The sequence below is a fragment of the Erythrolamprus reginae genome, chromosome 2 (genome assembly GCF_031021105.1).
Source record: "Erythrolamprus reginae isolate rEryReg1 chromosome 2, rEryReg1.hap1, whole genome shotgun sequence".
NCBI classification, from domain to species: Eukaryota; Metazoa; Chordata; class Lepidosauria; order Squamata; family Dipsadidae; genus Erythrolamprus; species Erythrolamprus reginae.
The window spans coordinates 183769562-183792598 of record NC_091951.1 but is presented as its reverse complement, the minus strand read 5'-3'; the positions used below and the strand labels follow the sequence as shown (position 1 = coordinate 183792598).

The following is a 23037-nucleotide window of genomic DNA, read 5'->3' as shown; positions in this document are numbered from 1 at the left end:
CTTCAGGAAAGCCTCTGGAGCCTGTGGATGGTGAAAAACAAGCCCAATGGGCCTATCCACTGTCCTGAAGCCTGGGGAGAGTGAAAAAGGCCTCCTCCACCATCCAGGTGGTTGAAAATCAGTTGGCCAGCACACTGAGCAGACACAGGGCAACGCCTCAGGTGCCCTCAGATATGGCTTCACGGGGCACCTGTGGCACACATGCATAGGTTTGCCATCATAGGTATAGGGCCTCCTCCTCAAGCAGGGGGTTGGACTAGATGACCTCCAAGGTCCCTTCCAACCCTGTTATGTTGTTTTCTGTTAAGGAATTTAAATTTAATGGAAGGAGAGAAAGGAAAGAAAAGGGGAGGGAGGGAGAGAGAGACAGAGAAAGAAAGAAAGAAAGAAAGAAAGAAAGAAAGAAAGAAAGAAAGAAAGAAAGAAAGAAGTCAGTCAGTCAGTCAGTCAGTCAGTCAGTCAGTCAATCAGTCAGTCAGTCAATTTGGGTTGCGTGGCATCTTGCGTTCACGATGCCGAGAGGGCACATGGTTCCTTTCTCTTTCCGTAGCCGCTTCTTCTTCCGCCCGGAGTTGTCACGTGAGCTACCCGGGTGGCCGAGAACAGCTGCCCCGGAAGACCTTTCCTGTCTTTCGGCGGGCATGGCGGCGCCAATTCTGCTGCTGTCTGCCCGGGGTTGTTGCTGCCGCCCTGGCGGCTGCGGCGGCTTGCGTTTAGGACTTCGCCGACCTCCCGTACCCGTTGCATCCCTTCACCGGGCTTTACGCCCACCAGAGCCTCCCCCGAGGCCGGCCCTAAGGTGAGAATCTGGGCTGGGAGGCACGCCGGCTTCTGATACCGGGGAGGGAGAGCGAGAGCGGGAGGCATGGGGGCAGCCGCCGTTTGCATTCCCTTCCTTGCAGGTCTCCGTGTCTCTTCCCGGACTTCCACGCCCGGGGGTGGGGAGCTGCGGGAGCAGCCCTTTAGTGCTGGAGGCGAGGGGAGAGAATAGCCCTTGGAATGAACCCTTGCAGAAATAACCCGATTAAGTTCTCAGCCGGAGACAGTGGGTGGAAATGGTTCTGCTCCGCATCGCTTAATCTCCGCCTGGAGAAATTCGGCCCCGATTATCCTTTAAGGGGTTTCAAGAAAGAAGGAGGAGGGGGGTTGGAGGAGGAGGAGGGCAAGCCAGGGTGACCCTACGCAGAGCGAGAGTTAGTGGCTGTGCAGGTGCAGCCTGAAGGTAAGGTGGCTAAGGTGGCAGCCCATCACATCCTTGGGAGAGTCTTGATTGGGAGGAGTACAGGTAGTCCTCAACTTGGAACAGTTCGCTTAGTGACGGTTCCAAGTTGGAACGACACTGAGAAAATGTGATGGGGGACTGTCACTGCTACCACCTTTGCAGCATCCTTGTGTGATCACGTGATCAAAGTTCAGAGGCTTGGCAACTGGCTCGTATTCAGTGAAGGGCTACCAAAATTTTTACTACCACACTGTGTGCGTGGCTTATGCAGGACGCCCTGCATTTTCTTTCAACATTTTTCAGTGCAAATTGGGTGCTCTGGGGTGGAGCTCCATTTTTGCTACCCCACTGCATTCCCCCAGTCCGGGCAGTAGCCCACCCCGGCTCCTATTTATGGCTGTTGCTGTGTCTCAGGCTCATGTGATCTCTTTTTGTGGATTTTCCAATGAGCAAAGTCAACGGGGCAGCTCGATTCACTTTACAACCTGGTTGCTAACTTATCAACTGCGGTGACAAACAGTGGGGGCAAGGAAGATCATAAAATCAGGCAAACCTCAATTAACGGATGTCTTGCTTAGCAACAGAAATTTTGAGTTCAACAGTGATCGTAAGTCGAGGACTACTTATACTGTACAACATACAGAATTTTAAAGGAATTAAGTTGATTGTATGTTGAGAACTACTTATACAACATACAAAATTTAAAGGAGTTAAGTTAGAGGAAGGGAGATTCTGCTTGAACGTTGACGATGATTACTATCCAACAGGGGAAACAAATTCTTAGAAGGGAGGTGGGCTCCCTTTTTCTTGATGTGTTCAAAACAAAGGTTATGCAGTTTGGGTAGTTTCCGAAGTAATTTCTAGGACTGAGAGATGGTGACTGGCCCAAGGTCTCCCAGTTGACTTTGTGCCTAGGCAGAATTAAAACTCACTCTTCCAATCTATAGCCTGATTCCTTAATCGTTATACAGTACATCAAGTTCGTTCTTAGGCAGCTATTTTGGGATATTTTAATTTAGAGTTCTTCAGTTAGCACTGGGTTAAGGATGCTAACAGCCCCTTGCAAGTCTTGGATTCTATGAATATGCTGGTAGATGTAGTCCAGTCCACCTGGAAGACAAGTGTTAAAAGAAAGATGTTTGAACTATATGAACTCAAAACAGTCCAAAGTAAATACACCCTGGGTGAGCTATACATTTTGTTATGTCATGTTTTCTTTAACAGTTGTTTATTTAATATGTCATAATGACTGGATTTTTACCACATGCTATTTTCAAATTAAGCCAAGCCAAGTAAACACAATCTCTGCCTTCCCCTTCAGAACTCTGATTACTTCTTTAGTAGCAGTTAACCAAAAATAAGGTTTTATTTGGGGACATTTCAGATGGAGAGAATGTCAGTTTTGAATGCTTCATTTCACTGATGTGATTTTTGCCAGGAAAAGGAAAACATTTCTAAAATTGAAATGTTACTTATAACTAAGGATACTTTCACATTTTCTTTGTGATAACATGATAAGTTTTCCATGTTCAGAGATTTAAGGCAAAAGAAGATGGTTTTATATTTGCCTTGTATGTTACCTGCAGATAAAGTGCAACATTTCATGTCATTTTGCATAGTTATAAAATATCAACATATATTTACAATTTCGCTTTGGAAAGAATGCTTGATCTCTTACTTGGAAGAAAATCTGTTCTTCCTGCCAAGATTGCTTTAAGTACAAAATGTCTGTCTTGTTCCAAGGTTAGCTGAAAGTAGAATGGTTAGCATTGATTCTCTCATTGTTCTAGCACTTGTCACAAACATTTTTTAAAAGGAGGTTTACCACACTAGCCAATGACAGTAAAACTAATTGTTACCGGGTTGTTTTTTGGTAGCTGGACATGGTTTAGAATGATTTTTTTAATTTGAATTTTTTCCTGATAGCAAAATATTAAAACCATATTTAATGAACCACAGCATCTGAGTAACAAGATACACGTTTTGCATTTTTGTTGAACATAGATCTTAACCTTTGCAACTACATTTCAGTGTTATTTTGCTTTGGTAATAAAAATAGGTACATAAAACTAGGTATGTATAATTATGTATAAGTTCTATGAAAAGGTGTTGCAACCTTTTTTCATTGTGGGCATAAAGTACTAATATTAAGCTGTACTGTTTGAAACATCAGTCAGAGATAGTTGTTCTCCGTTATTCTGTTATAAGTCCTATATGAAAGTTGTTTCTATGTGAGCTAAACTGCATAAAAAGAGATACATGACAGTACAAGTGCTGAACTCGGATCTCCTTTCAGACTTCCAGTGTGCCATTTTTCTTCAAAAGCAAATTCAAACAAGATTACCTCTGCTTTGGTTTCAAAATTCAAATACCTGAATCAGAAGTATGAAAGTTGTTTGGAAAGGAAATTCCCACGTTTCTATCAGCTATATTCAACATTTTTAAAAGGTGGGTTTTCATTTAAAAGTATGGTTTATAATTTCAGTCAAAAGACAACCCAGGAACATGTCTTAATTTTGGTAGTATGTAAAATGTTTTAAATTAAAATTATCCTGTTTTGGGTTTGAAATGAATTGCACTGATGGAAATGTATCTAACAGAATTGTTTTGAAATGAGATGGGCGGCAAATAAATTTAATAATAAAAAGTTTTTTAAAGCTTTTTTTGAAGAATCTCAAAACTTAATTGAAATAATTTTTTGTATGTAAAACAACCATTTCAAACTGAAATTGGAGTGTTTCTGCATATTATTCTGTACACAAACAAGTGCGTATATTAATTATAACAATTGATCACATATGCGGAATTCCAGATAAATGTACCCAATTCTAGTATAATGAAAGGTCCTCATGCTTGTTCCTCCCCGTCCCAGTTCTTTTAAATTTACAAGGAAAATATTAAAAATGCATCCTTCCAATTTAAGTGGAATAGTTCATTATAATGTTTCAAGAGCCTTACAATTTGATCCTTACATGTTTAGGCTCAGAAGTCTTAGGTAATTGATGTTTGTTAATTCATAGAGGTAAGAACAATAGTTAATTGTTATTTATTAATTCCTAGAGGAAGAGGGAAATAGAGAAGAAAGAATAAATCCGTGGTTGATAAATCCACAGTAACTGAATTTAAACATGCCTGGGATAAACATATATCCATCCTAAGATAAAATACAGGAAATAGTATAAGGGCAGACTAGATGGATCATGAGGTCTTTTTCTGCTGTCAATCTTTTATGTTTCTATGTAATAAGTGAGTTTAAGGCTCCCAACAGTTTGTTCTTTTTTTTTTAATAAAGAAGTGTTTTCCATTAAATCTGAATTAGTCCAGAGTTTGATCTGAGGAGGAAGAGATTAACAAATGGGCTATATGCTGACATTCTGAATGAAGTTGTCTCTGTGTGTGTGTGTGTGTGTGTGTGTGTAAATCCCTTTTATGAAACCAGTGGATTTTGCAGAATGGTAAAAAGAAAAGGAAAAAAAACATGTATAGGAATAGGCAGCATAGCTGAATGTCTGCTTATTTCTCAACAGTTTTCTCCCATTCCCCCTAAGAGGGGCTGAAGAAGCTTATACTATGAAGACTGTTATCAATGCTACTATTCTATGGCATGCCATTTAATCAGGAGGGAAACAATTACATGACCAAGATTGTTTAGAAATTGGGCAAGACGGTCAAAGTGGGCCCTGAAATCAATGAACACAAGGAACTGTATGTCTTTGCTGATTCTCAGTCATCCAGGTCATGGTTGTCTCAAAGGTGCTTTTTTAAAAGGCAACTGGACTGTTTTGTTTTGTTTTTTTCCTTGAGGAAGTAGAAGAAACCATCCAAGAAGCTTCTAACGGATGAAGCTTCCCGGATGAAATGTGAAACATTTTCTTCTTTATCCTCAAGGGAAAAAACCCCTCAGTCCAGTTGCCTTTTGAAAAAGCACCTTTGGGACAAGGAACTGTAATTGAGAAGGGTAGTGGGTAGTGATATTTTCAGATGCACAATAAAAAAGTGGAAATGAAATCTGAAAATAATTATATGTTCTGTTCAGGCTTACAGGTTTTCTTTTCAGAAGCAAAAGAAATAAGAAGAATAAAGGCAGACATGTCAAATAAAAATATCCAGTTCCATCAACTTCCTTACAGGGAAATGGAGAGACTAAGACAGGTGGGTTTATATTCCATGCTCTCTCTTTCCTGTTGACTTTCTGAAGCTTAAATTGTGCTAGATGTTGAAATTAACAGGTTAATTTTAGGCAGTATCTAGTTCCTGTACATACACGAGGAATTATCTTACATATTACGGTACATACCGTTTTGCTTCTACGTTCAAGGATTTTAACAAAAATGATCTACTTGAGGTAATGAGAAATACATCTACGCTGGAAATATGTTTGTAGTTTGATACAATGTTGTTTTACGGATGATCCTCTTTGAAATGATCAGAAATGAGCATCCCTCCCCCTACATCTTTCTTCTTCTTCTTTTTTTTAATAAATTTTTTTATTGATTTTCAAAAGGGCAGACAAAGACAGACAACATTAAACATTTAAGGAGCTACCATTGCTCCGCTTATCATAGAAGTCTAACTATTACAGAATTATAAAAAACCTAACTGTAATCAGATCAAAGCAGAAATACCACACATGTACATTACATTCTTATTGAATTCAACTCTATTTTTATAATATTAAACTTATTATTTAAATTTCTTTATATTTTAAGATATTCTATACTTAAACAAAAAGAAGTTGTTAATAATACAGAAAAAAAGGAAAAATGAAAGAATATACATTTCTAAGTTAGTTATACTATATACTAATTCATTCTATCTTACAATTAACTATTAATACCATTTTTAAAATTCCACCAGTCATATACTTTATTCCATATCTTATAAAATTCTGTTTCAGTTTGATTATTTAAATGTTTAGTCATCATATCTAGTTCTGCACATTCTATAATTTTTTTAAATACTTCAGTATCTTTTGGTATTGTCTTTTCTTTCCATTTCTGTGCAAATACTATTCTTGCCGCAACCAATATATGTATTATTAAATAATAAATTTCTTTTTTATACTTTGTGTTTGAAATACCCATCCATCTTTCTAAGGCTTCATTCATTCAGCAATAATCTAGAGTTTGTTTTATGTTTAGAGGAAATGACAAGCAGGAGATGGGGCTAGAGTTAAAACAAATATAAAGCCACCCATTTTTCTAACAGTTATTTCCTGACACAATGTCACACTTTTCCAAAGCTGGGGGGAAATAACTGGCAATTCTTATCAGAGGCCTGGACTGATTTTTTTGCACAGAATTTTGAAATTAGGGCAAGGAATTCATGACCTACGGCCTCAGGGCTGACCTAGATTCTTGGCATAACCATCAGGCATAAAACTTTGACTTAGAACCCCACAGTGATTTACATTCACACAATGCACCAAGTGAAAATCCAGCCTACCATATAATCTTGTGTCCTAATCACCATTCGGATCATATATAGTGGAGCATATCTGTCATAAAATGTACAATGACCCTATCACCAGTGGTAACATTATTGCGATCTGGGTGCTTGGTAACCTGTTTGCACTTAAGTGCAAATGGAGAGGAGTTGAGCTCTTTTACTCCATGGGTTTAACAACCCAGGAGATCACTTGATGACTATAACTGGGAGTGCCGTGATTGCAGACATTGAGTGAAACAGTCATCTGGGCATCTCAATGTCCTCATCGTTGAACAATCGAGATTCCAGTCCCAATTGTCATTAACTTCCTGTATTGTGTGAATCCAAATATTTATGGCTTTTAAAATAAATCTTGGTTAAATTAATGATTTATTGTAATGAGTGAATAATTATGTGCCATGGACAATACTCATATACAGTGATCCCCCGGTTATTGCGTTCCCGACCATTGCGAACAGGCTAATTTGCGATTTTTCAACCCGGAAGTCAAAACACCATCTGCGCATGCGTGCCCTTTTTTCTATGGGCACGCATGCGTAGATGGCGCCGGGCAAATCAGCTGCTGGGCGGCTTCCCTGGGTCTTCCCCCTCTTGCTGGCGGGAGGGCGAAGCCCCCCCCAGCACCCGCTCGCCCGCCGTTCGCCCGGACACCCGCCGCTCGCCCGCCCTTCGCCCGGCCACCCGCCGTTTGCCCGCCGCTCGCCCGCCCTTCGCCCTTCGCCCGGGAAGTTCGCCAGGAGTCAGCGGAGAAGCCGCGCGCCTGTTTGAAAACGATCGGACTCGGCCTGGGGGGGCTTTCCAGCAACCCCCGAGCCCCCAACCCGGGCTCGGGGGTTGCTGGAAAGCCCCCCAGGCCGGCTGCGACGTTTTAAAACACGCGCGCCGCTTCGCAGCTGTCTCCTTAAGCCGAACGCTAACTTCCGCGTTCGGCTTCAGGAGACAGCTGCGAAGCGGCGCGCGTGTTTTAAAACGTCGCAGCCGGCCTGGAGGGCTCGGGGGCTTGTTGGAAAGCCCCCCCAGGCCGGCTCCGATCGTTTTAAAACAGGTGCGCCGCTTCTCCGCTGACTCCTAAAGCGGGGAAGTTCGCCAGGAGTCAGCGGAGAAGCCTCGCTGCTGCGGCGGAAGTAAAAACACCATCTGCACATGCGCAGATGGTGTTTTTACTTCCGCAGCGCTACTTCGCGAAAACCCGCTCGTTGCGGGGGGTCCTGGAACGGAACCCTCGCAATGATCGGGGGATCACTGTACAGTGGTACCTCTACTTAAGACCAGGTTGTTAAGTAGAAAAGTTTGTAAATAGAAGCAATTTTTCCTATAGGAATCAATGTAAAAGCAAATAATGTGTGCAAACCCATTAAGAAAGAAAGAAAAGCTTGGAATTTGGGTGGGAGGAAGAAGAGGAGGAGGACGCTGCTGAAGGAAGAAGGTGAGGTGAGGGGAATAAAAAAATCCAAAACTTTAAGTCTTAAAAAAAAAAGAGGGACTCTGAGGTGGCGAGGAGGAGCACCCACCTCCCATACACTCGGCGTGAGGCTGCCTCCCATACACTGTGCCAGAGAGAGAAACCCAGGCGGGCAAGAGGGGGGGGACCTCCCGCTCCTTTGACTGAAAGGCAGCTGCTGCTACCTGCTTCCTCTTCCTTCCCATACTGAAGGGCTTCCCTCTTCTCTTGCTCTCTCGCTTTGTAGCCTGTGCCTTTCCTTCACTGTGGTGACTCCTTGGTTTGGCTGAAGCCTAGTTGATCCGGCTGGGGCGAAGCACCTTTTGCCTTTTTTCCCACGAGGGAGGCAACTTCGTGCCGGGTATATGGGAGGCAGTGCGAAGGAGTCACCACAGCAAAGTGGTTTATTACCTCTGCTGCCCAGAACGAAAGGAGCATTTCTTTTCTCTGGGCGCTGGCAGAGGTTTATTCCCTCTCCAAGCGCCCAGAGAAAGGAAAATGCTTCATTCGCTCTGGACTGCCAAAGCCTTCTTAAGCGCCACCGAAAGGCTCCTCTGGCAGCCCAGAAAAGCCCAAGGTAGCCAGGGTTAAAGGGAGAATGGCAGGAAACTGGCCAAGCCTTCGTGCTGCTCTCAAATTTCCTGGGAAATTTTTCTGGGCTCAGGTTCCTAAGTAGAAAATGGTTCTTAAGAAGAGGCAAAAAAATATTGAACACCGGCTGAGGTTACAAGCGACGATCACATGACTCCCAGGGCGACTCTCATAAAATGCATTCCAGTTGCCAAGTGCCCAGATTTTGATTACGTGATTAATGAGTTTGCGGACTGCTAGCCTGTATGCTAAAAGAATTGACTGAAATTTGAGCTTTAACCGAAACTATATAACATCATGATATCAAGACTACTAAGAGTATGTTTTGAAAGACAAAAGTGAATATAACAGAGATAATTGGGGTAAAATTGTAGAATTTATGAAGTTAAAGTAGCTATTATGAAATACAAAATCACTGTCACTAAAATCTACAGGTAAGCTAATATCAATACTGTAACTATAGCCACTATAAGTGTAGTATAAAGTTTGTAAGGAATTATAACAACTTTAAAATGCTAAAGAACCAAAAATGACCAATTGTAATAAGTAGTTTCCTGCATTAAGGGGAAATTAATAATAATAGTAACTATGCATTGTTCCTCTAGTTTCGCAGGGACGTTATTAAAGCCATTCCTGTTGGGATTCTCTCTCTCCCACCCTTCGCCAACTATTTGGTTCTTTTGCTTATGTAAGTAGAAGTTTGGTCTTTATCTAGATCTTAAAGATTTACTGGAATACAGCCTTTTTGCCCTCTCTTGTCTTCCAATGTAATTGCTAAATGCCTTTAAAATGCTCACTTTTTTTAAAAAAAGGATAAATTTAAAGATTGGGAAATGTTTAACAGGGGGGGAAAAGTTGTGTGCGCAAAAACACTTATTTCAATTGGCATTTCTCCTGTCCTGTTTCTATAATAAAAGAAGGATAAAGAAGCATGAGTAAGGTGAATTTGTTCTTATTTTTACCGGCCCAATATTTCTGGATGGCAGAGCAGCTTGGCCTTGCCAAAACATTGTGGTTTTTCATTTCAGAAAAGGAAACAGGATATAAGGCCGATTAGCTATAGCAAATTTGAACTAAAATATGATTAAAGGCCACTCTTGTCTACTGATAAAGCCTGTGACTGCCAGCATAGAATATGGTATATATTGCACAAGAACAGAACTGGTGTATTTATTAAACCTTCTGCCCACTTTTCATGGGTGCAAGATGGCTTACAAAAAATATTAAAAGAAATGCATTGGAAAACAAACAGTAATAAAACTACAAAGAAGAAGAAGAGACAAATAAGAATCACATTTGCTATTAATGGAATCATCAAGGTAAATCTGGCCGGGCTCCTAAATTATGGCATCTGGGAAAAGAATTCCAAAGGCTAGAATTTTCCAAGACTGAAGAGCTAGATCTCAGAAGGTTATATGTATTTCCAGGTCAGATATTTTTTTTGACAGTATACATTTTATTAGATATATTGACAATATAAGTTATCATGTTTCTTTTTCTTAAGTACATTTTCAGCAGTCGTATGAAGATTGGCTTTTAACAAGACCTGGTTTAATTTCCAAAAGAATAAATCCATAGGATTTCAGGATGTCAGGGCCATGGTTACAATTGCCAGACTGCTGTTTTCTTCTTCCCTGAGTGGAAATTATCTTAAGTAAAAGCTTTCACCGTGGGTGGAAGCTGTAAAATCCATTTCCTCTTGCAACGTTTAGTTTTCCTTGGACAAAATTTGATTGTAAATGTATAATACAGTGATAACCTTGTCTTACAAACTTAATTGGTTCCAGGACGAGATTCTTAAGGTGAAAAGTTTGTAAGATGAAACAATGTTTCCCATAGGAATCAATGGAAAAGCGATTAATGCGTGCAAGACCAAAATTCACTCCTTTTGCCAGCTGAAGTGCCCATTTTTGCGCTGCTGGGATTCCCCTGAGGCTCCCCTCCATGGGAAACTCCACCTCCGGACTTCTGTGTTTTTGCGATGCTGCAGGGGAATCCCAGCAGGGGCATCCCAGCATCGCAAAAACAAGCGCTTCGCTGGCAACGGAATTCTGGAGGTGGGGTTTCCCAGAGAAGGGAGCATCAGTGAAATTGCAGCATTGCAAAAACACCGAAGTCCTCGAATCCCCACCTCCGGACCTCTGTGTTTTTGCGATGTTGCGATTTCACTGAGGCTCCCCTCACTGGGAAACCCCACCTCCGGACTTCCGTTGCCAGCAAAGCGCCCATTTTTGCGCTGCTGGATTCCCCTGCTGGGATTCCCCTGCAGCATCACAAAAACATGGAAGTCCGGAGGTGGGGTTTCCCATGGAGGGGAGCCTCAGGGGAATCCCAGCAGCGCAAAAACGGGTGCTTCGCTGGCAACAGAAGTCCAGAGGCGGGGCATCCCGGCAGCGGCGGTGGGTTTGTAAGGTGAAAATAGTTTGTAAGAAGAGGCAAAAAAATCTTAAACTCCGGGTTTGTATCTCGAAAAGTTTGTATGATGAGGCGTTTGTAAGACGAGGTATCACTGTATACGTATTCCTAAATTTGTGTTTGTTAGTTGTCTTGGTTTAGAAGTAAGTCATTTCTTCCAAACAATTTCTCCTTCCCAAGGTATTTATTCCCAAGACAGCTCTTAATACGCCACTTCTGGACTGCTAAACAACAAGCTGAGTTTCTGAACACGTATCACAATATGAGGAGAGAAGTATATACTGAAGTGATTGATGGTCTAATACATCTATCTCACTTCCCACATGAGCCTCAGCTTCACCAACGGATGCTACACCTCTGCAAAAAGGTACCTCTTTCTCCAATGACAAAGAAGCAATCCTGGATATTTTAAAACGTTATTCTTAAAAAAAAAAGACTTTTTGTTTTTTGCGAGCTACCTCTTAAAAGAAGTTTAACTTTAATTCTTTTTCTTGTCCTAGCTTAATTCACATACACTAAGCCACTCTTTCATATAAAATAGAGTAGTAATTTAGTAAAACATAAATCAGTTCTATTAAATTACAACTCTATAGTGCAATAACAGGTTGTCCTCGACTTACGCAAAATTTGTCTTTCTAAGTGAGGCCGTTAAGTGAGTTTTGTCCTGGTCTACTACCCTTTTGCCACAGTTGTTAAGCGAATCATGTGGTCATTAAGAGAATCTGGCTTCTCCATTAATTTTGTCGGAAGCCGGCTGAGGTTACAAGTGACGATCACATGACTCCCAGACAGGGCGACTCTCATAAAATGCATTCCAGTTCAATTCAATTCAATTAAATGTATTAGATTTGTATGCCGCCCCTCTCCGAAGACACGGGGCGGTTCACAACAATAATAAAAACAGTATAATAATGGAACAAATCTAATAATAAAATTATATTAAAAAACCCCAACAATTTAAAAACCATACAACACATACATACCAAACATAAAATACTGTATAAGAAAGCCTGGGGGAGATGTCTTAATTCCCCCATGCCTGGTGATATAGGTGGGTCTTGAGTAACTTGCAAAAGACAAGGAGGGTGGGGGCCGTTCTAATCTCCGGGGGGAGTTGATTCCAGAGGGCCGGGGCCGCCACAGAGAAGTCTCTTCCCCTGGGGCCCGCCAAACAACATTGTTTGGTCGACGGGACCCGGAGAAGGCCAACTCTGTGGGACCTTATCGGCTGCTGGGATTCGTGCGGTAGAAGGTGGTTCCGGAGGTATTCTGGTCCAATGCCATGAAGGGCTTTAAAGGTCATTACCAACACTTTGCATTGTGACCAGAAACCGATCGGCAGCCAGTTGTCAAGTGCCCAGATTTTGATCACGTGACTGTAGAGATTTGTTTAAATGCCATTCTAACTTGAAATGGTCATTAAACAAATAATTGAAAGTTGATGATTACTGTACCATCTTGCAATAGTTCGGTTCAGAAATTAGGAACATGTAGACCACATCTTGTACAATATATGAACAAAACTGGAGAATCAATGCTTGGCATCCTTTCTAAAGTAAGCTAATAAACACTTCCAGAAATTGCTGTTATATATGATACATTTTCCCATTAATATTCATGCAGGCGAGTCTATGATCAAGTTGCATAGAAAATCCTATATACTGTACTTTGTTTCCTCTAGGCAAAAGTGTAAGAATGTTTGTTCTTTAGTGGCTTGACACTGTTGAAAAGTCACTATGAAGATGTACTTATAATGCTTTATAAAATAATGTCAGCATACGTTATAATGGAAAGAAACAAATAAGCAAATCCTGGTAGCATGTAGGCTTACATACAAGGTACCAATTGACTGTTGTAGCAAGGTGTTGGGAAGACATTAATTTGACATTTTCTGATGCAGTAAGGTAAAATTTGGCATAAAGTAAAGAAAAGTCTGGTGGGAGAATGTATTAAACATTTGTGGTAGTTGCCTTAGTTTTGCAGGGGATCAGGTCCTACTTTATACTTGGGGAAAATTGCTTTTCTTTTTCTTCATCTTCAAGGTTCAGGAAGGATTTCATCCAGATGTAATGGAGCTTAAAGCTGTGAGGAGTTTATTTGTGGGGAACCCCTTTGGTATTCAACAGCTCACAGTTCAGCATGTGGTAGGTGCCTTTTTAGGAATAAAATTGGCTTTCATCAAAGAAAAGAATACATCTAACTTCGTTTGTACTTAGAAAGCATTTCTAAATTTTGTGCTTGAGACAGGAAAAAAAAACTTTGACTTTGGAATTTGCCAATTAGATAAATTTATTGGGTTTTTCCAAGTTTTTTATTTTATTTTACATATACATAAATGAGTGAACAGTGTGGCACCTGAATGTCATACATTTTAATATGGATAAAACTAGTAATAGTAATCATAGTTGTTACATTCATCCTGCTTATACAGTAATACCTTGTCTTACAAACCTAATTGGTTCCCGGAGGAGGTTCGTAAGGCGAAAAGTTCGTAAGACGAAACATTGTTTCCCATAGGAAACAATGTAAAATGAATTAATGCGTGCAGCAAAAAACCCGCCGCTGTCCGGCTGTCACCTTTTGAAACAGCCGTGCGCTTCTCAGCTTTCTCCCAATGCCGAACCCAGAAGTTCGCCAAAAGTTCGGGGTCGGCATTCAGGTTCAGGAGGACGCTGAGAAGCCCCGCCGCCCGGCTGTTAGCTTTTCAAAAGAGCCACGGAGCTGTCGGGCCGGTTAGGAGGCGGGAAAGGAGGTGGGGAATCCCAATAGGGAATTCCATGGGCGGAGCTTTGACGTCACAAAGACTTCCTTCCTGGCCGGCCATGTTATATTAAGTTATAGTGTCTTGTTATTAAATTATGCCATATTTTAATATATTGTCCTATTGCCAATTACCATATTGTTTAAACATACATAATACCACCATTCAATTTCTAAACTTCCCTTTTGTTATTGCTTTTATTTTATTTACATAAAATGTGTATACTAATATTGTTCCGTTCTTTTATTTCTGTCTCCATTCTGGCTTTCAATCATGTCAACCTGTTCTGCCAGCATGTCTCAACCGCCTGTAATTACAGGATAATTAGTCCAGAAGGACACACACCACACGATAGAAGGAAAACCCAAAAGTCTTTATCAACAGAAAAACAGAAACAGCTCCCTTTTTAAACGTCAAAGGGATTTTCTGGTACACACAAGGCACATGTTAAATGCAATCCAAATGCTCACCCAATAACTGGGAAATTGAGTCCAATTCTAAAGTCCAGAAAGTCCACACACAATCTTGAACAGCAAAAACCACGATCCTGATGAAACTATGAATCAGATAAACTTCCATGAGGCTAAAACAGCAGGCTGCTCTTTTATCTGTATCACTGATTACAGCAGCCCCACCCAACCACAGGTGGCCTCATTTATCTCCTATAATAATCCTTCAGTTGTTTTCTCCTATGCATCACTCTACGCATGCGTGGATGTGTCATACATTCTTGTTCCGAATCCAGGGATGATAAGGATGATTGATCTCCTCCTTGGCTGCCTGCCAAACTCCCCTCTTCCAAGTCACCCCCACCTTCTTCTTCTTCCGAGGAAACTTCACTCCCTGACTCTGTCGGCAATAAAACAGGCCTATGACATGTTGATGTTTCCCCTGCATCCACCTCCACATTCCTTGGGGCAGGAGCTGGGCCAGAGCCAACCACAACACCACCTTATATTAAAAGACGTTTTCTTGCTATCCAACATCTCTCTTTGGTGCTTTCAATCATGTTCATTTTTAACTTATGTCCCATATTTCACTCTTTGCATCTATTTGTATTAAGATCATGTCCCCCCCTTCCCTTCTGTCCTCCAGACTATACAGATTGAGTTCATTAAGTCTTTCCTGATACGTTTTATGCTTAAGAACTTCCACCATTTTTGTAGCCCGTCTTTGGACCCGTTCAATTTTATCAATATCTTTTTGTAGGTGAGTTCTCCAGAACTGAACACAGTATTCCAAACGTGGTCTCACCAGCGCTCTATACAGTGGGATCACAATCTCCCTCTTCCTGCTTGTATTACCTCTAGCTATGCAGCCAAGCATTCTCCTTTCTTTCCCTACTGCCTGACTGCGCTGTTCACCCATTTTGAGACTGTCAGAAATCATTACCCCTAAACCCTTCTCTTCTGAAGTTTTTGCTATCACAGAACTGCCAATACAATACTCATATTGAGAATTCCTTTTCCCCAAGTGCATTATTTTACATTTGGAAACATTAAACTGCAGTTTCCATTGCTTTGACCACTCATTTAGCAAAGCTAAATCATTTATCATATTACAGACGCCTCCAGGAATATCAACCCTATTGCACACTTTAGAGTCATCGGCAAATAGGCGAACCTTCCCTACCAAACCTTCCCCTATGTCACTCACAAACATATTAAAAAGAATAGAACCCAGAACAGACCCTTGTGGCACACCGCTTGTAACCAGGCTCTGCTCAGAATACTTTCCATTAACAACAACCCTCTGATATTTACGCTTCAGCCAGCTGCAAATCCATGATGGTACTTAAGAATACCATCATTCAGTCTCTAGTTTTCCCATTTTATTGTTTTTGTTTCATTATATAAACGTAGGTATACCAAATGAGGGAACATTGGTATACCTAACTTCTAATTGGTATACGTAACTTCTAATCATACACATTCTAAAAAAGAAGGGAAAGAAAAACAAAACAATACAACAAAAGAAACATTTTCCTTTCTATCCATTGTCTCTTGTCTGCTTCAGTACTTTGATTCTTATTCTTATTTTTGACTTGCCTCCCATATTTCTCTCTTGGATCTTTATCTCTATCCTGGCTATTCAAACTAAGTATTTCTCCCATCACTACCCTAATCCACTGTCTAACTTTCAAAATAGCTGCCCGATATTTGGGGTTCAGGCAGCTAGCAGAGGCTGTAATGTTTTTATTCTATTGCACTGAAAAGAGTTGGAAATTAATTCTTTTTTTTGGGGGGGGGGTCCTTAATCCCCACTTTTCTCTCTTCTTCCCCTTCTCTATTTTCCTATATTTTCACTTGTATATTTTTATAACTGTAATAAAATTATAATTAAAGGCATGAAATTGGATCACTGCTTAAAAGCCTTCTTTGTCTATGATGAATCTGTTAATTGACATTTCCTGTTTCTGCTCATGTGCTTTGTCTAAAAGGATTGGGGGGGGGGAACTAATTTCTTCCTACTTGCAAATCTTAAAACTCCATATTCAACAATGGGTTGGATTTAAATCAGGATGTGATTGCATCTGCCATCATTGTTCTTCCCTACTGCCTTGTCCATAGGCTAAAATGTTTCAGAAATGGAGATTCACAGTAAAGCATTTTGGTCTGAAAGCCTTTGGGCGCTTTACTGTTATCTTTGCCTTGTTTTCTTCAGAAAGTTCTCAGTCGTGTTTTGTTCCTGACGCCGCGCTTGCCCTCTTTCTTCCTGAGAAATCGCTTGAGGAGCCATCTCTCTGAGCTGCATTATCTGGACCAGGCAATGGTGAAACTCGGAGTAAGTCAACTGACGGATGAAGAGGTGCAAGTGGTAAGATAAATTCGTATGAAGGGGGATTATTGGGCCTTGTGGTTGACCCTGAACTAATTATTATTCATCTTCTGCCTTAACCCTCATAAGCGGTGGGCAGTTTACAAACACGTACTGTATTTTTCAGAATATAAGACGCATTTTTCAGAATATAAGTTCTGGGGAAGGAAAAAAAAAATTTCAGGGGGAATGTACCTACCAGTTATTCATCTGGCTAGCGTCCTTAGTCTGGTCAGCTTCAGCATATTATTTTACCCCCTGGTTAGAGCTGAAAAAGCCTTTTTCGGAAGGAGTAGGAATGAAAGAAAGCCTGCAAAGACTTAGGGCATGGAAAAAACCTACTTTGGAGGGAATAGGAATTAAAAAAAAAAAATCAGCAAGCCAGGAAGATCGTTACCACCGTGGTAGGGCTGAAAAGCACCATTTTTTCAAGGGGAGTAGGAATGAAAGCAAGCCTGCAAAGATTTAGGGCTTGAAAAAACCATATTTGGAGGGAATAGGAAGTCAGGAAGATCCTTAGCACCTAGTTAAGGCTGGGGGGAAAAGCTTCGAAAAAGTTACATATGCAGTATAAGACACACCCAAGTTTCCAGCCTCTTTTTGGGAAGAAAAAGATGCATCTTATACTCCGAAAAATACAGTAATAGTCAGAGCTACCAGTCTCGAAACTGATACAGACTTTCTATCACCTATAACAGTGATGGCGAATCTTTTTTGATTCGCCTGCCAAAATGGGGGGTGTCTGGGTGTGCTAGCGTGCGTGGCATGTGTCCACCCCCTTCCATCACTCCGCCTGTGTACCCCCCCAGGCTGCACATGGGCACAATTCTCCTCTGTCCCTGCGCATGCACACAGGCTTGGGATGGTGAAAAAAATGGGGAAATGGGCAAACCGGAAGTTTGGAAAATGCACTTCCGGTTTGCCCGTTGTACTGTTTTTTGCACTCTGGATGGTTCAGGAAAGCTTCCTGAAGCCCAAGTGCAAAAAACAGCCAATGGGCAAACCGGAAGCCCGTTTTCCAAAGTTCCAGTTTGCCCACTGGCTGGGGGGTTTTTTTGCACTTCCCTGAAGCATCCGGAGGGCGAAATGTCCTTCCCTAAGGCCAAATGTTAGCTGGCCAGTGTGCAAACAGGAATGTCTCGCGTGCCCTGATATGGCTCCATGTTCCACCTGTGGCACACGTGCCATAGGTTTGCCATCATGGACCTATAATGTGGTGACTTGTTCAACAAACCAGGTATAAATTAGTTTAGCATAGTGTGGGCAAAAGTTGGACAATTGTGTGCACTTACCTTGCTCCCCGTTGTACAGGAATGCTGTGGAATGGAGGGGGTGCCTCCCTATCTGTTTTTGAAGCTGAGAGGGGATACATTAATGCTCTAGATCAGGGGTAGGCAAAGTTGGCTCTTCTATGACATGTGGACTTCAACTCCCAGAATTCCTGAGCTAGCATGATTGGCTCAGGAATTCTGGGAGTTGAAGTCCACAAGTCATAGAAGAGCCAACTTTGCCTACTCCTGTTCTACACAAATACAAACATATAGAGGAATTAGCTCCTTTTCCCAATGGCCCTAAATGTATTGATTTTTAGCTCAATACCAGTAAAATTCAAAATGCTAAAGCCAATGCTCCAAATATTTGGGGCTGTTTGCAACTGCGGGTTATATGTCTCTTATATGTAACATCAAAACAGCTGTTTCTTGGATTTGATGATTCTTTGTGACACGAAGGCATCTTGCTGCATTCCAAGGGGGTCCTCTGATTTTTGCAGGCGTGCTATACCCGTGGCTTGAATTCCGTTCATCTTGATCCAGCTGATTGTAGGCTCTGGTTGAACCAGTGGCTATCACTCTCCTGTTCACTAAGAGGTAAGATTGGCTGAACTAATGGAAGGAGGATTAGTATTATAACTCTTCTCACATCAAAATGTATACCCACCCTTCTCTGCCTAACTGTCTGTAGAAATAAAACCTAAAACCGAGTTAACCATAGATAAGTGAAGAATATTAAAGCAGAATCTCTTAATAATTAAAATGATGAGCCGGGGTGGCGCAGTGGTTAGAGTGCAGCATTGCAGGCCACTTCAGCTAACTTCTAGCTGTAGTTCAGCCATTCAAATCTCACCACCGGCTCAAGGTTGACTCAGCCTTCCACCCTTCAGAGGTGGGTAAAATGAGGATCCAGATTTTGGGGGGCAGTAGGCTGATTCTGCAAACAGAGAGGGCTGTAAAAGCACTAGGAAGCAGTATATAAGACTAAATGCTGTTGTTAAAAAGTATTATTGCTAGGGTGAGTTATTGTGTCACAAACTGTACTGGTCATAAGCCATATGGTAGTTCTCAACAATGATACTTGAGATGGGAATATCCTTCTCTAAGTGATGTCATAAAGCAATGTCAGGTGACCACATTGCTTAACAGAGGCAATCCCAGCAATTCTGTTGGCATTAAGCAAGGACCTTCTCACAACCTCATGTGGGTTTCCAGCAACCAAAGTCAGTGGGAAAGCTGACAGGAAGTTCCAAGTAGGTTCACAAACAGTCCACTGGGCAGCTAAGTGGCAGCTGGGGAAGGTTGTGTGGGTGGCAAAAGTGGCTGCTGCCATGTGGAGAAGGAGTTGGCGCATGGGTGACCAGTAGAGTGCCAAACCAGGGCGGCTGGCTGCTGCCGAATCGGGGAGACTTATCCTGACAACTTGCAATCTTCCCTTCATTGACTTTGCTTGTGGGAAGCCACAGGGAAGGTTGCAAATGATCATGTGACCAGGGGTGCTACAACTATCATTAACATGGGATAGTTGCCAGCACCAAGTTTATAGTGAGAAGGTGCAGAGGTGCTGGGACAGCCAAAATACTGACAGGTTGTAAACTGACTCATTTCAGCACTTTTGTAACTTGGAATGGTTGCTGAATTAGTGGTTTTTAACCTGTAGAAAAAGCTTTAAGTAGAATTGTATGCCACACAGCAGAAGAGAATTCCTTTAGGATATTAACTTGGTAATATCTGGGATAGAAACCTTAATTTAAAGTCAGGAAAAACTACTCTGCAGTGGTAAATGTCAGGCATTGAACAAGCAACTCCGAAGGAAGTTGGAAAATCGTAGTGGAAAATGGGGATTCTCTTCTAACAATCCACAAATGTATAATTCTATAGGTAATGCAGGTAGTCCTTGATTTACAGCTACAACAGAGCCCACAGCTTTGGTTGCTAAGCATGAAAGTTGAATTGTGCCCTGTTTCATGACCTTTGTTTTGCCGTAGTTGTTAAGCAAATCACCTGGTCCTTAAGTGAATCTGGCTCCTTCCCCCAAATGACTTGTCTGTAGCCAGTTGGAAAAATGACAAATGATGACATGACCACAGCAGTTGTCAAGCACTTGAATTTTGATCGTGTGGTTGTGGGGGATGCTACAGCAGTCATGTGAAAACCGCTCATAAATCACTTTTTTCAGTGCCGCCATAACTTCAAATCATATCTGAATGAGTGGCTGTAAGTTTGAGGACTATTTGCATCCATATATACTATCAGATGAGTTCTTGGACTGCTTTATCACGTCTCCATTTAACTCTGTCAAATTTGTGTGTATAATATTTTAGGATGGATCACTGTAACATTTAGCTCTGGCTAGGTGATGTCCTGCACTTTTGAGTGCTCTTGCTGCTTTAGTTTATTAATGACACAAAATGAATATCTGTTTCCATTTTTAATAAAGGTTTTTAAGGCTTTTGGCCAGATGAAAGACTTCAAAGATCAAAATCCCAAGTGAAGAACCCACTTAAGCATTTCAGGGTCTTCTTATGCCCCTCCTTTCTCACTAATATGTTCTCTGATCATTTGTCCCTGATCTTTATTTTTCTCCATGTCTCATTTAAACTTATAATAGTGATTTTTTTTTTTAAAGGAAACTCAATATATTAAATAAATTAAATGTTTGAGTAGGTGATACCTCATGTGGCAAAACAAACTCGAAAAAGAGATGAATTCCAGTCATTTACAATTTTAAGGTTAATAAAGGGAAGGACTATACAAAACAAAAAATAAACGTTGGCTGAAAAATACACAACTGATACTTCTGTACGCTTAGTTATGCAGAGGATTGAAACGTGTCACATTTTAATTCTTGAAATACACTGTCCACAGCTACCTTGGGGCAACATGGGCCATTTCTCTGTGTATCGAGGATCAAATTGTGGGAATTTGTCATGTCAGAAGCTGTGACATTGCTACAAAAAGTTAATGGAAACAAGCAGACAGGTGCATTGCAAGGAGGGGCCACAGAGAAGATGGCTATAAATAGAAAAATGCTTAGACTGCAATACCAGGAAAGATTAGTGTTCTACCTGTAAAAATAATAAAGTTCTTAGCTAGAAAACCATAGCAAAAATAAAATTTGTGTTTAACCTTCTGAACCTGAAATAATTTATTTTTAAAATGAATGATTTATTGATGTGTAAGCCAGTGTTTTCCAAACTTGGCAATTTAAAGAGATCTGGACTTCAACTTCCAGAATTCCCCAGCCAGCATTTGCTGGCTGGGGAATTCTGGGAGTTGAAGTCCAGACCCCTTCAAATTGCCAAGTTTGGGAAACACTGCTGTAAGCGAATCAGGTAAGTCTTGTTCTTCCTAATCTTTCAGAAGGGATCAAGAATTGTCTCCTTCCTATTTCTGTATGTCAGAAAAAGCTCTTTGCAATCAAAGTCAATGTTAAAATGTTAGCAAATATAATCCATTGAAATAAAAAGGTGTTATCTTTTCAGACTCTGAGATTTCACTCTTGGCACACGCGATGGTCTTACTTTCTATCAACTTCACTCGTTCTTCTAAGAGCTAACCGAAAACAGCCCCTTCTGGATTATTGAATATATGATATATATTGACTGAAGAGTGAACCAGAAAAAGTGGTTCGGTTAGGAGGCAAGAATCCAGCAGAAGAAACGTCAGTGAATGTGTTAGTGTAGAGTTGGCACTAGATGAAGAGTTGCAATACGAATAAAATTCTCCCACTGGCTGTTTTGAGTGAAGACAATTGCTAAGACAGCACAACAAAATACCTCTGCTGTATATTTCACCAACTTTGCATTTAAGCCTGGTTCAGTTATGACCTCACAGGCCCTTTTCTTGGATCATCAGGGTATAACGGATGTCTGTTCAAACTTGTCAGTCCAAAGTCTTGCTAATAATGCTTGAGATGAATTCTTTTGTTGGAAAGATATTCTACTCCTTCAAATGGCTACAATGAAGTTTGTTTCATATTGGTCAGGAAGTGGTCCAAATGTATTTTCAAAAAATGAACAATTGCAGAAAACACATTGGTACAATGCGGCTTTTTTTTTTTTTTTTTACTAAATATACAGTCAGAGTCACATACCACTTTATGTGATTTCAGTCTTGCCAGATAAAGCTGTGTGTGGGTGAGTGAGAGAAAGATCCACATGTCTTAATATTTCTTTCATCCCATTTGTCTTGAAATGTTTTAGGGACTGTATTTCTCTCCAGCTGCAATTGTTAGCAGGTCTAGGATGGAAATGTTAGGTCAGTATTGAAGCTAAAGCCCTTCTCAAGACCCAAGGCACAGCTGAGATAGCACTTGTCTCTCTTATCTAGAGGGAAGAGTCAATCTTGGTCTCTCAGGAGCCATAAGATTTGCAGGAATTTTATTATTAAGTATAGCACACTTGAAAAACCCTTTAGTGGTGAGAAAAGAGGGGGATTAAATAGACTGCATGTGGTATACCAGAAGCTGGAATTCTGGACGGCATGTGTAAGTTGAAGTCTATATTTGAGCTAATCATAAAATGTGTGAGAAATGTATATATTGTATGTATTTTACTTGAAAGATAAATGTTTACCATTAAAGATGGCAAAATGGCTAACAAAAATGCATTGATCTTTTAATTGTGGAGTTTTGAATTAAGTATGTTAACATGTCACTATTGTGATTCCCCTTGAGTATCTGAGCGTGAGTCATAAATTACTGAGAACACTCAAACTATGAATAGTAGTTTCCTCCTATAGAATAACCAGTGAATACTAAGTTCATGACCCAAGTCTTTCTTGTGTGCGCCTTAGTCCAAGTAATATGATCAGTCTTTCTGAAATAAAATCTATGCAAGGGAATAAAAACCCTGGATGAGTGAAAAGTTTTTTCCCCATAAGGTTTCACTGTGAGATAAATTGAGAGGCTTGTCACAATTGAGCCAAACTGCAAAAACTACCCTGGAAGGTGATATCTACAATGATCCAATGCAGAATCTCTCCATTATGAAACATTGTACATACTTTGATATGGCTTCGTTCCTTTACACCAGGGGTAGGCAAAGTTGGGTCTTCTATGACTTGTGGA

At 40.9% G+C, this 23037-nt stretch overlaps 1 protein-coding gene across 1 annotated transcript; it reads left to right on the top strand.

Moving 5' to 3' along the window:
* The first annotated feature begins 507 nt into the window (after positions 1 to 507).
* On the top strand, positions 508 to 22573 carry LETMD1 (LETM1 domain containing 1). The gene is made up of 9 exons (XM_070740718.1): positions 508 to 799; positions 3519 to 3670; positions 5259 to 5374; positions 9308 to 9390; positions 11298 to 11484; positions 13160 to 13261; positions 16543 to 16695; positions 18467 to 18563; positions 21452 to 22573. The coding sequence occupies exons 1-9, from the start codon at positions 513 to 515 to the stop codon at positions 21523 to 21525; spliced, it is 1251 nt and encodes a 416-aa protein (XP_070596819.1). The 5' UTR covers positions 508 to 512; the 3' UTR covers positions 21526 to 22573.
* The last annotated feature ends 464 nt before the right edge of the window (positions 22574 to 23037 follow it).

What these genes read in the sequence shown, in the direction of transcription:
- LETMD1 (XM_070740718.1), top strand. Translation starts at nt 513, where the DNA reads ATGCCGAGAGGGCACATGGTTCCTTTCTCTTTCCGTAGCCGCTTCTTC. An exon ending in AGCTCACAGTTCAGCATGTG is followed by an intron (nt 13,262 to 16,542) that starts GTAGGTGCCTTT and finishes TGTTTTCTTCAG; the next exon opens with AAAGTTCTCAGTCGTGTTTT. An exon ending in ACTCTCCTGTTCACTAAGAG is followed by an intron (nt 18,564 to 21,451) that starts GTAAGATTGGCT and finishes TTATCTTTTCAG; the next exon opens with ACTCTGAGATTTCACTCTTG.